The sequence below is a fragment of the Ranitomeya variabilis genome, chromosome 5 (genome assembly GCF_051348905.1).
Source record: "Ranitomeya variabilis isolate aRanVar5 chromosome 5, aRanVar5.hap1, whole genome shotgun sequence".
NCBI lineage: Eukaryota > Metazoa > Chordata > Amphibia > Anura > Dendrobatidae > Ranitomeya > Ranitomeya variabilis.
Window position 1 is genome coordinate 553,420,435 of NC_135236.1, and position 12,796 is coordinate 553,433,230.

The 12,796-nt window shown below is 46.0% G+C and overlaps 1 protein-coding gene across 1 annotated transcript in view; it reads left to right on the forward strand.

Annotated features, from left to right (window-relative positions):
- Positions 1-1,129: 1,129 nt before the first annotated feature.
- Positions 1,130-12,796, forward strand: part of LOC143773835 (epithelial sodium channel subunit beta-like) — a 67,810-nt gene continuing 56,143 nt past the window's right edge. Inside the window, exon 1 of the mRNA XM_077261170.1 lies at positions 1,130-1,476. Coding sequence (XP_077117285.1) covers positions 1,130-1,476 — 347 coding nt within the window. The remainder of the gene's footprint in view (positions 1,477-12,796) is intronic.

Sequence of the window (12,796 nt, forward strand, 5' to 3'; positions counted from 1 at the left end):
TCTTCTATCACGTGGGTTCTCATATTGTAGATGTTAAATCTTCCTGACATGATGGTTATTTATGGTTGTGATCAGTGCTGGATTGAAATACCTTGAACTCAACAATGGGAATTATTTGACCTGCCAGCCTTGTGCAATACAGATCAAGGACAAATCAAATCTACTTACATTGGAGTCTATGTTTTAACTACTCCCATGGGCAAGTTCATAACACAAAAATGTGACAAATAGCTTTAAATGATTGGCTTCACAGGCAGCTTCAAATGGTGCTGGCTACTTGTAATGCACATGGGTTCTGGTGTGATTGGTTCCTTTCAGAAATTGACCTAGTTTTCTAGATAAAATCTGAGTCACTAGACGATCATCTCTTCTTCTGGTGCTCTACTTCAATCTTTGTTCTAATAAACACAAGTTTTATCAAAATATGGCTTGTAAAGTTGAAACCTTTCTTTCTCCTACGGCAATCACATAACAATGCAAAGAATGATAACAATGGAAAAAAATGTATTTATCAGAGAAGGATATAAACAATTGTTCACTAATAATGTATCGAAAATTTTACAGCACAAAATATAATCTAATATTAACAATACAAGTAACAGCACAGAAAATAAACAAAAAGTAATTAAAACACGCCTGTAAAGGATAAATATTCTTGAATGCGCTGACAAAATCACTAATCTGAAATCCCTGTGCTAGGACTTCAAAAATCTTATTGAAAGCAGCTTTATTTAGTTTTAATTACATGCCTGCTAATTAACAGTAGGACATTCTCTCCTTGGGGGCCATTGTCATTAATTTCCATAGGCAGGTATATATAAATCATAGCCTTAGCTTACCTTGCTATGCATTTTATCATTATGGTTACCGGACTCGTAAACTCCTGAAAGCACTAAGTATCATATTAAGGAACGATCATCATTTTTTCCTCTATACCTATAAGTGATGAATGTTTGATGTTTTAATTTTTTTCACCATCATGGGATGGCAGCAGAGAACTTCTTTACGTTCAATTTGCATCCATACTCTTCGTCATACTAGTGCTCATGGCGTGCCAAACATCATACATTCTCAGAACCGATGGAGGAGCTGTTGCTGGGCCGCTTTTGTGTTTCTAGTATTAGGCTGCATGTTATGGCAGTGCAGTCAGTTAACGGCTACCTACCTTCAATATCCCACACAAGAGAAGGTTATACTGGTGAACAGTGCTCGGCTTCCATTTCCAGCCATCACTTTTTGCAATCTTAATCGGGCTCGTAAATCCCATCTTAATTCATCAAGATACAAGGCTCTAAATGACCAATTATCACTGATGTCAGATCACGAAAAGGAACATGGTCTAAGCAGTAATGCATGGGAAAGGAAATTTGCTTTTGCTATGTCTCAGCTAAGTACCCAAGAGCAGATGACGTTAGGACACCAGCTAGAAGACATGCTGATTTCCTGTGTCTTTCATGATATGTCCTGCAATGAAAGGTTAGCAAGATTAAATTAAGCTTCTTGGAACCATATTGAATATCATGTTAAAGTGATTGCGGTAACTGACTTTCCCGTGTTGCTTGACATTAATGCAAAATGTTAACATTTTACATTGGCTCCAAAGTAGAGCCATAAAGGGTGTGAAGGCGGTAGTATATGATCTGGAATAGAGACACTTTATGCTAGCAGCACTTTCTTTGCTTGACTTGAGCACTCTGTGTGCTATATAAAAATGCCTATCACTTGTATAGATGCCATATTTTACTAATTTACTTTTTAAAAAGGTATTATCACTGATAAAGGCAATCGGCAAGAACTGCTCCGGTGTAAAGGCTCAATAGAAAGTCTTGACCACACCAGTCTGCTCATACTCGAGAATAATATGAGCATTTCTGCAACTTGACTTGAGTTTCAAGACCTAGACAGATCAAAAGTACTAAAATGTGGCTATTACATATCAAACCATGTGTAACCCTTTCATGCCGTGGCCATCTTCTGTTTTTTTTTTCCTTCCCTTATTCCAAGGGCCATAACTTTTTTATGTTTCCGTAAATATAGCTGTATGAGGGCTTTGTTTTTGTGGAACGAGTTGTACTTTTGCAAAAAAAAGGTGCAATTTCACAATTGTTTTTTTTATTTTATTTACCATGTTCACTATATGGTAAAACTAACCTGGCAATATAATTCTTCAAGTCAGTACAAGTACACAGTGGCAAAATATGTATTTTAAAAAAAGTTGAAATTTGCAAGAAATATTTTTTTTTCACTTTTGTCGCCATTTTCTGAGACCTGTAAGGGTTTAATTTTTCGGGATATGGGAATGAGTGAGGGCTTATTTTTTTCGCCCTTAGCTGACATTTTTACTAATATCATTTTTGGGGCAGACATGATGTTTTGATCGCCTCTTATTGCATTTTATTGCGGCGGCAAAAAAACAAGTATTTCTGGTGATTAGTTTATTTTATATTTTAATTGATCGATCTTTTACTAATGCAGTGTTACTAAATATGTGTATATGGTATTTATAGTTGTTTTATTCTCAATGGTGTAAAAGAGGGTGATTTAAAGTTTTGAGTTTATTTAAATTTTTTTTCATATTTTTGAAAACTTTTTTTAACATTTTACTAGATTTAACCCCTTCCCGACATGTGACGGTATAGTACGTCACATGTCGGGACCCCCGCTTTGATGTGCGCTCCGGCGGTGAGCGCACATCAAAGTCGCGACATGTCAGCTGTTTTCTACAGCTGACATGTGCGCGCAATAGCGGCGGGTGAAATCGCGATCACCCGCCGCTATTAACTAGTTAAATGCCGCTGTCAAGCGCAGACAGCGGCATTTAACTACCGCATCCGGCCGTGCGGCCGGATATGAGCGCATCGCCGACCCCTGTCACATGATCGGGGGTCGGCGATGCTCCTCCATTGTAACCATAGAGGTCCTTGAGACCTCTATGGTTACTGATTGCCGGTGGCTGTGAGCGCCCCCCTGTGGTCGGCGCTCATAGCACACCTGCATTTTAGCTACATAACAGCGATCTGATGATCGCTGTTATGTAGCAGAGCCGATCGGGCTGTGCCTGCTTCTAGCCTCCCATGGAGGCTATAGAAGCATGGCAAAAGTAAAAAAAAAAAGTTTTTAAAAATGTGAAAAAAATAAAAAAAACATAAAAGTTTAAATCACCCCCCTTTCGCCCCAATCAAAATAAATCAATAAAAAAAACCAAAAACCTACACATATTTGGTATCGCCGCGTTCAGAATCGCCCGATCTATCAATTAAAAAAAAGCATTAACCTGATCGCTAAATGGCGTAATGAGAAAAAAATTCGAAACGCCAGATTTACGTTTTTTTGGTCGCCACGACATTGCATTAAAATGCAATAACGGGCGATCAAAAGAACGTATCTACACCACAATGCTATCATTAAAAACGCCAGCTCGGCACGCAAAAAATAAGCCCTCACCTGACCCCAGATCACGAAAAATGGAGACGCTACGAGTATCGGAAAATGGCGCAATTTTGTTTTGTTTTGTTTTTTGCAAAGTTTGGAATTTTTTTTCACCACTTAGGTGAAAAATAACCTAGTCATGTTAGGTGTCTATGAACTCGTAGTGACCTGGAGAATCATAATGGCAGGTCAGTTTTAGCATTTAGTGAACCTAGCAAAATAGGCAAGCAAAAAACAAGTGTGGGATTGCACTTTTTTTGCAATTTCACTGCACTTGGAATTTTTTTCCCGTTTTCTAGTACACGACATGCTAAAACCAATGATGTCGTTCAAAAGTACAACTCGTCCCGCAAAAAATAAGCCCTCACATGGCCAAATTGACGGAAAAATAAAAAAGTTATGGCTCTGGGAAGGAGGGTAGCGAAAAACGAAAATGGAAAAACGGAAAAAGCTCCGGGGGTGAAGGGGTTAATAGAAACTGCATTCATTCAATCATTTTGCTATACATAGCTGGAGCACTGCTGTGTATAGAGAAAATATTGATGGCCTATGAATGCCAGCCACAGGCTAGCTTTCCCAGAAAAATCATTAAGACAGGCACGGAGTTTTCAGCAAACCCCCATCTGTCATGACCACCCATCAGCGCCGTTAGATCACGTAGCAGGCGTGACTATGGGAGCGTGGAACGGCGTTCGCCCCTATGGGTGCATGTTAAATGCTGCTGTCAGAGATTTACAGCAGGAGTTAGCAGGTTAACAGCCACAGACTGAGCTCCGATCCACCCACCGCTGTAAGAGGCACATGATGGCTGTCATGTGCGGAGAAGATGCAGGCTCAGCTTGCAAGCCCACATCAAAGGCAGGGACAAGATATATGACATAAGATTACCTCACAATGTATGTCCTGAAGGGGTTATAAGTTTAGTTATCCTTTAATATATGGGGTAGATGTCCTTGTAGAAATAGAATAAACATGGAAATAGACATATGGAGATTCTAGCAAGAGCTAAAATATGCAAGGGTACTTCATAGTTTTGAGTTCAAGGAAACGTGCTACAAAGACTGTAAGGCCATGTTCACACTTTGCGGGTTTTACCGCGGATCCGCGGCGATTTTGATGCTGCGGGTCCGCAGCAGTTTCCATTGCGTTTACATTAACATGTAAACCCTATGGAAACCGCAAACCGCTGTGCACATGCTGCGGGAAAAACTGCGCAGAAACGCAGCAGTTTACAACCCGCAGCATGTCACTTCTTTGTGCAGAATCGCTGCGATTCTGTACACATAGGAATGCATTGAACCGCTTACTTCCCACATGGGGCTGTGCCCACGTTGCGGGAAGTAAGCGGATAATGTGCAGATGGTACCCGGGGTGGAGGAGAGGAGACTCTCCTCCAGGCCCTGGGAACCATATTTGTGTGTTAAAAAAAAGAATTAAAATAAAAAATAATGATATACTCACCTCTCAGCGCTGCACGCGGCCGTCCGGTCTGGGCTGCTGTGCGAGCAGGGCCTGAGATGACGTCGCGGTCACATGACCGTGACGTCGCGGTCACATGACCGTGACGTCGCGGTCACATGACCGTGACGTCACGAAGGTCCTTCTCGGCACAGCATCTTTGGAACCGGACCGCCGCGTGCAGCACCGAGGAGATCGGGACATCAGAGGGTGAGTATATAACCATTTTTTATAATTTTTAACATTACTATTGATGCTGCATATTGCTGCATATGCAGCATCAATAGTATAGGAGTAAACCCACAGCGGAAACCGCAAAACAAACCGCGATAAATCTGCAGGGATAACCGCAGCGGTTTTGCCCTGCAGATTTATCAATTCCGCTGCGGCAGAACCCGCAGAGGACGCCGCAAAGTGTGCACATAGCCTAAATGTCATGACATGCATTGATAAACAGCACAGTATGTCACAGATGGTTTACTTTTTAGTGACTTTGTATCCACTGCCAGATCCTTTTAAGGGGCTTCATTAAAAGCTGCGACATGTGAAAGGTAACTCCATCCAATCTCAATCTGTGGCATGATAATGTGGTATTATTATAGCAATTTCATATTTTACCACCTTCAGATAGAAAGGACTACGAGTTAAATAAAACTCCAAGTTAAAAAAAATATCTGTTGGATTTGAATGATCTTGTAAACCATAGCTAATATATATATATATGTGTGTGTATGTATATACACACATATATACTCCGTGGTGAAAATAAGTATTTGATACACTGATAATTTTGCAAGTTTTCCCACCTACAAAGAATGGAGAGAACTGTAATTTTTATCATCGTACACTCCAACCATGAGAGACAGAGTCTTAAAAAAATCCTGAAATTCTCATTGTATGATTTTTTCCATAATTCATTTGCATTTTATTGCATGACATAAGTATTTGATACAATAGAAAAACAGAACTTAATATTTGGTACAGAAACCTTTGTTTGCAATTACAGAGGTCAGACGTTTCCTGTTGTTCTTGACCAAGTTTGCACACACTGCACCATGGATTTTGGCCCACTCCTCCACACAGTTCTTCTCCAGATCTTTCAGGTTTCGGGGCTGTCGCTGGGCAATATGGAGTTTCAGTTCACTTCAAAGATTTTCTATTGGGTTCAGCTCTGGAGACTGGTTAAGCCAATCAAGGACCTTGAAATGCTTCTTATGGAGCCACTCCATAATTGCCCTTTCTCTGTGTTTCAGGTCATTGTCATGCTGGAAGACCCAGCCATGATCCATCTTCTATGCTATTAATGAGGGAAGGTGGTTGTTTGCCAAAATCTCGCGATACATGACCTCATCCATCCTCCCTTCAATACAGTGCAGTCATCCTGTCCCCTTTTCAGAAAAGAATCACCAAAGTATGATGTTGCCCCTACCATACTTTACAGTTGGGATGGTGTTCTTGGGGTTGTACTCATTCTTCTTCTTCCTCCAAACATGGCGAGTGGAATTGATTCCAAAAAGGTCTATTTTGGTCTCATCTGACCACATTACATTCTTCCAAACTTCCTGTGGATCATCTAGATGGTCATTGGCGAACTTCAAATGGTCCTGGACATGTGCTAGTGCAGCGCCCCAGAGTCCTGGTCGTTGCAGTACTGTGGCTCCGCCACTATGGGGAGCTATGGTGCGTCTGATGGCACTGAAGGAGTTCATCTGATCAGGTATCACAGACACCAATACATTTCACAGCCGGGCCTCCGGGGGGAGCTAAGGGTTCTATTCACTAGGCCACTCCCCACCATAGTGGGTAAACTGGGGGTCAGGCAGGAAGTTAGATCAGAAAGCTGACTGGGTTGGAACCAGGCAACACCTTGTGGCAGAGGGTGTTGTGGGGGAAGATACAGTAGGGTCTCTGTCAGGGGTGGGATCCTGACAGAGGCTTGGCAACTTGAACGAACGTAACGGGACTGTGCCTGCTCAGGATAGCGGCGGTGCCCAAGGAAGGACCAGAAGCGAGATAGATTGTGCTGAGTGAGAAACGAGATCAAGCAATAGGAGAATACCAGTAGGGGTCGTGCCGTAAGACCGAGGCAACACCCTACTGAGGCGCATTACCGGTGGCCGGAACGCCGAGGGAGTATTACAACATTCAGCTTCAAGCGATACTCTAAACAGCGGCAGGACAGTCAGTCTAAGGCGGGCTGTCTAACTTAAATCACCTATGCAGTCTTGGGGGGCAACTTGTGGAGAGGGGCGACTCTAGGGTCCCGGAAGAGCTCCGAGCCTACCCGTCAAACGGGTGCCATCCCAACCAGAACATCAGGGAGGGACGGAGGATTAGCAGAACATCATCTAGTTGTGAGGGAACTTAAGAAACAGACACAACAGTTGTGGGGACTTTCTGTAAGCACAGCAGGGAAGGACCGCAACACATAGCGCTAGAAGGAAGGCACAGATTTCCACCTGCTAAGAGAACTCTGGAGGTGCCATTGGACCGGCCGGACTTGCGCAGCCTGGTTATCCGGATTCCGGACTGAGGACCCAGAGATCTTCAGTAAAGAGGTAAAGAGACTGTAACCTGGTGTCCTCGTTATTTACTGCACTACATCCTCACCACCACTACGGCCTCATCATCATCACCATCATCACCACCATTATCCGTCTATCCATATCTATCACCGTATGCCCCTCGGCAGGGCCACGGACCGGGCCTAGCCACCGTGACAACCCCAGAGCAGAGACTCACAGGCCCGGTACCGGGTACCCCTCGGCCCTGCGGCAGTGGGGGCGCTACAACTTGGCGTCACGAACAGGATCTACTTAAGCCTGAAGAATCAGGTCATGTGTGCCTTGGAACTGTGATTTGTTGTGCTTGGACTGTACTTTATTACAAAGACTGTGCTGCGCCATTTACCGCCAAAATCCGCCGCCATTATAGCGCTGAGGAGAGCGCGGGAGAAGAAGAGGGGCGTGGTGTGGGTGTAGGCAAGCTGGAGAGCGCGAACAACAATGGCCGCCCAGTCTAAATATTTCTGCACTGTGAGGACGTGTACGTCAGCAGCGGAGATCCGCCTCCTGATCCTCAATGGAGGGCGGAGATCGAGAAAACGACACCGCCCACGAAGGAGAGAGCGGGAAAAAGACAAGGAAGTGACCCACGTGGAGGACGCCATGGCCAGCAGCTCCGAACCTGACAGTGGGGTTGAAGTGGAAGTTTCCCCCAACTACCCGGATGAGCACAGCAGCCCGTTCTCCGTGGATAGCACCGAACTCCTGCGAGTCGAGATGGAGAGCTTGCTCGACCAGCTCCTTCAGCTGAACATGAAGGCCCAGGCTCCGCACCAGGCAGCGCCGGAAGAAGGTCCTCAGGCGCCGGATCCTGCACCGTTACTGGAGCAACCGCTGAGATCCTCGCTGACACCGCCGGAGGAACCCGCCGTGGAGGAGGAACCTGCATCAGCTGGTGAGTCCGCCGACCCCGTCCCGCTGGCCGAGGGTTTGCTGGTGGGTCCAGTAGCAGCACCACCTCTCCCGGGAACCCATAAACTCCAACGCCTGCTACCATGGGAGCGACGTATGCGAGCCCCAATCGCCCCCACTTCCCTGCTGTGTGAGGTCCACGCGGAACGCACAGTGTGCCGCTGGGTGAACCCCGGATCCAATCTTATGGGGTTCCCCGGGGTGGAGACCCAGGAGGGAGAGATGGTGCAGGCCCTAAGCTGGGAAGAGCATCAGGTCCAGCTAGAGCAGCAGTGGAAGGAAAAAGAAAAAAAGTACCAGGCCGGGCTGGAGGCCTACCATCGGAAAGACTTGGCGGTCAAGGACCGGGCCCGCCAAGACCCCACTACTCACCAGGCCCTGCGCAGGCAGGGCATCATCACCACCTTCAGGCTCCATGGTGGCTGGGGCTTTATCAAAGAACCGGGTCTGTATGCGGAGGTGTTTGTGAACCGGAGGGATGTTGAGTCGCACCTCAGGGAGGGCCACCCAGGCCGGGATCTCTATCCGGGGGATGAAGTCTCATACACCAGGCACTTTGGGGAAAAAGGGTGGTTTGCCCTGAATGTCCACAAGGAGCCAACCCCTGTGATGCCTCCGATTAGGGTGCCAGTGAAGCTGACCCCTGTAGCAAAGGTGTCCCCTTGCGGTCAGCCCGTGGTCGTGGCCAGGACCACCGAAGACACCCCCACGTGCACTATGGTCAAGACCACGACATGCAGCATTGTCACCTCCACCACCCTCGTGGCCAAGGAGGCACCTCTCTCGGTGGGTGGTGCCCGTGCTGCTGCAGAGCTGAAGACTGTGGGTACACAGACCCCCAGATGGGACGACAGACCCCCTTATGCAGTACCAGGCGGCTCGCAATACCCAAAGGGGTTGCCTCCGCCGGTGCTGCCTCCTGGGTGGTTTGAGTAAATGTCTCAGTATTCTGCACATGTAAATAGTTCTTTAACTGTTTGTTCGTTTCTTGTTTTGCTGCTAGACCCGTCCAGGGTTAACTCTTAAAGGGATCCCTTTGTTGACCCGGGATCCCTATTTTGTTTGTTTTTCTAAGTTTTTGCACAAGTTTCCAGAACTGCCGCAATCATGAACAGTGCATGATACAAACTTTTTGTAAATAGTTTGCACCTTCTTAAAGGTGCTTCCTACTGGTTTTACTTAAAGAAGGACTCTTTGTGAAGATACCACACTGGAACCTTTGCTGAGTATGGACTGGTAGCTTGAGAAGATATGCTACCTCATAGAGACTTGGTCCCCTCTTAAAGGGGATGTTCATTTGTTGCACTTAAATGTGATATTGCTTTAAGACAGGTGGCAATAATGTGTTGACGAAAGAAAGTGATGATAATGTCCACATGAGAAAGTTATATGTATCCAACTAGTTAATTGTAAAGAAAATGTTTGATAATGTTGATAGACAACGAGGATAGAAGGTGAACCCTGAGTCCTCCTAGGAGCCATATAGAGATGGATCAGTGCTCTTAAACTGAAAGTAATGTTATGCTCTATACTGTGTATAGTAGTTGAAAAGGCAGTAGGCCCGGGCTGAACGGGGCGGTCCTGTAACAGAAAGGAGAGGCAGAAGGTCTGGTGCCGTTAGGACAGGCGGTCCTGCAGATTTAAAGTAGGAGAATGGAAAAAGTTAAATTGCCTTATAATGTGATTATAGGAAGGTCTTTAGTGGATTCAGAGTGTACGTCCTTAAAGGCAATGTTAAATTATTGTTCGAGCATTTCTACTAAGTAGAATACCCGGTTGGGTAAGAAAAGTTATTTATAGCATGTTGCTATGATATTTTACCATGTTTGTAACGTTCAAGTGTCCTCACCTCCCATAAAGGGAAGCTCTGTTTAAGTATACTTATTGTTATTGCACTCAACAAAACTGTATGTCTTTTTGCTAACTTGTATTGTTGTTTTCTTCTCAGTCCCGGAGTACTGTGTTTAACCAGGGGGGAGTGCAGCGCCCCAGAGTCCTGGTCGTTGCAGTACTGTGGCTCCGCCACTATGGGGAGCTATGGTGCGTCTGATGGCACTGAAGGAGTTCATCTGATCAGGTATCACAGACACCAATACATTTCACAGCCGGGCCTCCGGGGGGAGCTAAGGGTTCTATTCACTAGGCCACTCCCCACCATAGTGGGTAAACTGGGGGTCAGGCAGGAAGTTAGATCAGAAAGCTGACTGGGTTGGAACCAGGCAACACCTTGTGGCAGAGGGTGTTGTGGGGGAAGATACAGTAGGGTCTCTGTCAGGGGTGGGATCCTGACAGAGGCTTGGCAACTTGAACGAACGTAACGGGACCGTGCCTGCTCAGGATAGCGGCGGTGCCCAAGGAAGGACCAGAAGCGAGATAGATTGTGCTGAGTGAGAAACGAGATCAAGCAATAGGAGGATACCAGTAGGGGTCGTGCCGTAAGACCGAGGCAACACCTTACTGAGGCGCATTACCGGTGGCCGGAACGCCGAGGGAGTATTACAACATTCAGCTTCAAGCGATACTCTAAACAGCGGCAGGACAGTCAGTCTAAGGCGGGCTGTCTAACTTAAATCACCTATGCAGTCTTGGGGGGCAACTTGTGGAGAGGGGCGACTCTAGGGTCTCGGAAGAGCTCCGAGCCTACCCGTCAAACGGGTGCCGTCCCAACCAGAACATCAGGGAGGGATGGAGGATTAGCAGAACATCATCTAATCGAGTTGTGAGGGAACTTAAGAAACAGACACAACAGTTGTGGGGACTTTCTGTAAGCACAGCAGGGAAGGACCGCAACACATAGCGCTAGAAGGAAGGCACAGATTTCCACCTGCTAAGAGAACTCTGGAGGTGCCATTGGACCGGCCGGACTTGCGCAGCCTGGTTATCCGGATTCCGGACTGAGGACCCAGAGATCTTCAGTAAAGAGGTAAAGAGACTGCAACCTGGTGTCCTCGTTATTTACTGCACCGCACCACTACAGCTTCACCACCATTATCCGTCTATCCATATCTATCACCGTACGCCCCTCGGCAGGGCCACGGACCGGGCCTAGCCACCGTGACAACCCCAGAGCAGAGACTCACAGGCCCGGTACCGGGTACCCCTCGGCCCTGCGGCAGTGGGGGCGCTACACTAGCATGAGCAGGGGGACCTTGCATGCCCTGCAGGAATTTAATCCATGACGGCGTAGTGTGTTAATAACTGTAATGTTTGACACTGTAGTCCCAACTTTCTTCAGGTCATTGAACTTGTCCTCCCATGTACAGGGGTTGGACAAAATAATGGAAACACCTAACGTTTTTGCATCATAACCTTCGAACATGTGATAAACATGCAAACCGTGACATATGGTAATGTTTTGTAGTTGATTATTTGTGTTATGTGACATGTGTATGTAAATTAACTGTTTGTTTTTCATAATTGTAAGAACATTGATGAGAACCTGATACCAATGGCAGACCTCTCGGATTTTCAAAGAGGCCAAATTGTTGGTTCTCGTATGTCAGGTGCTAGTGTAACAGAAAGTGCCCGAATGCTTGACATGTCAAGAGGTACTGTCTCCAAAGTAATGACTGCGTTTGAAAGAGAAGGAAAAACGTCTGCAGCAAAGCATAGGTCCGGCCGAAAGTCAAAGTTGACTGAGAGAGACCGTCGGACTCTAAAGCTAATTGTAAGAGAGGATCGCAATACCACGGCTCCGAAAATCACTGCTGAGCTCAATGAACACCTACAGAACCCAGTTTCCACGAAAACTGTTCATCGGGAGCTGCACAAATCTGGATTCCACGGAAGAGCTGCAATTGGAAAATCGCTGCTCTCAATGGCAAATGTTTCCAAGTGTTTAGAGTGGTGTAGAAACCTCCAGAATTGGTCCCTCAAGCAGTGGAAACATGTGATATTCTCAGACGAATCCGTTTTCCCTATTTCCGACCTCCGGCCGAGTGTACGTTTGGAGACAGCCGAAAAAAGCATTCCATCCAGACTGCCTTCTCCCAACCGTAAAACATGGCGGAGGTTCTGTGATGATCTGGGGTGCTATTTCGTGGAGATTCACTGGGCCAATGATATCCCTTCATGGTAGAATTAACGATTAACAGCCGAGATTATTTAGGCATTTTAGGTGACCAAATGCATCCAATGGTTCAAGCAATGTTCCCGGAGGGGAACGCCATCTTTCAGGATGATAATGCACCAATTCTTGCAGCTAGAATCGTTAAAGCATGGCACGAGGAACATTCTAATGAAGTTGAGCATCTCATCTGGCCCCCACAATCCCCAGACCTCAACATTATTGAGCATTTAGGGTCGATTTTAGAGATTCAAGTTAGACGTCGATTTCCGCCGCTATCATCGCTCAAAGAACTGGAGGGTGTTTAACTGCAGAATGGGCTAAAATTCCTTTGGAAACAATTCACACCTTGTATGAATCCATAGAA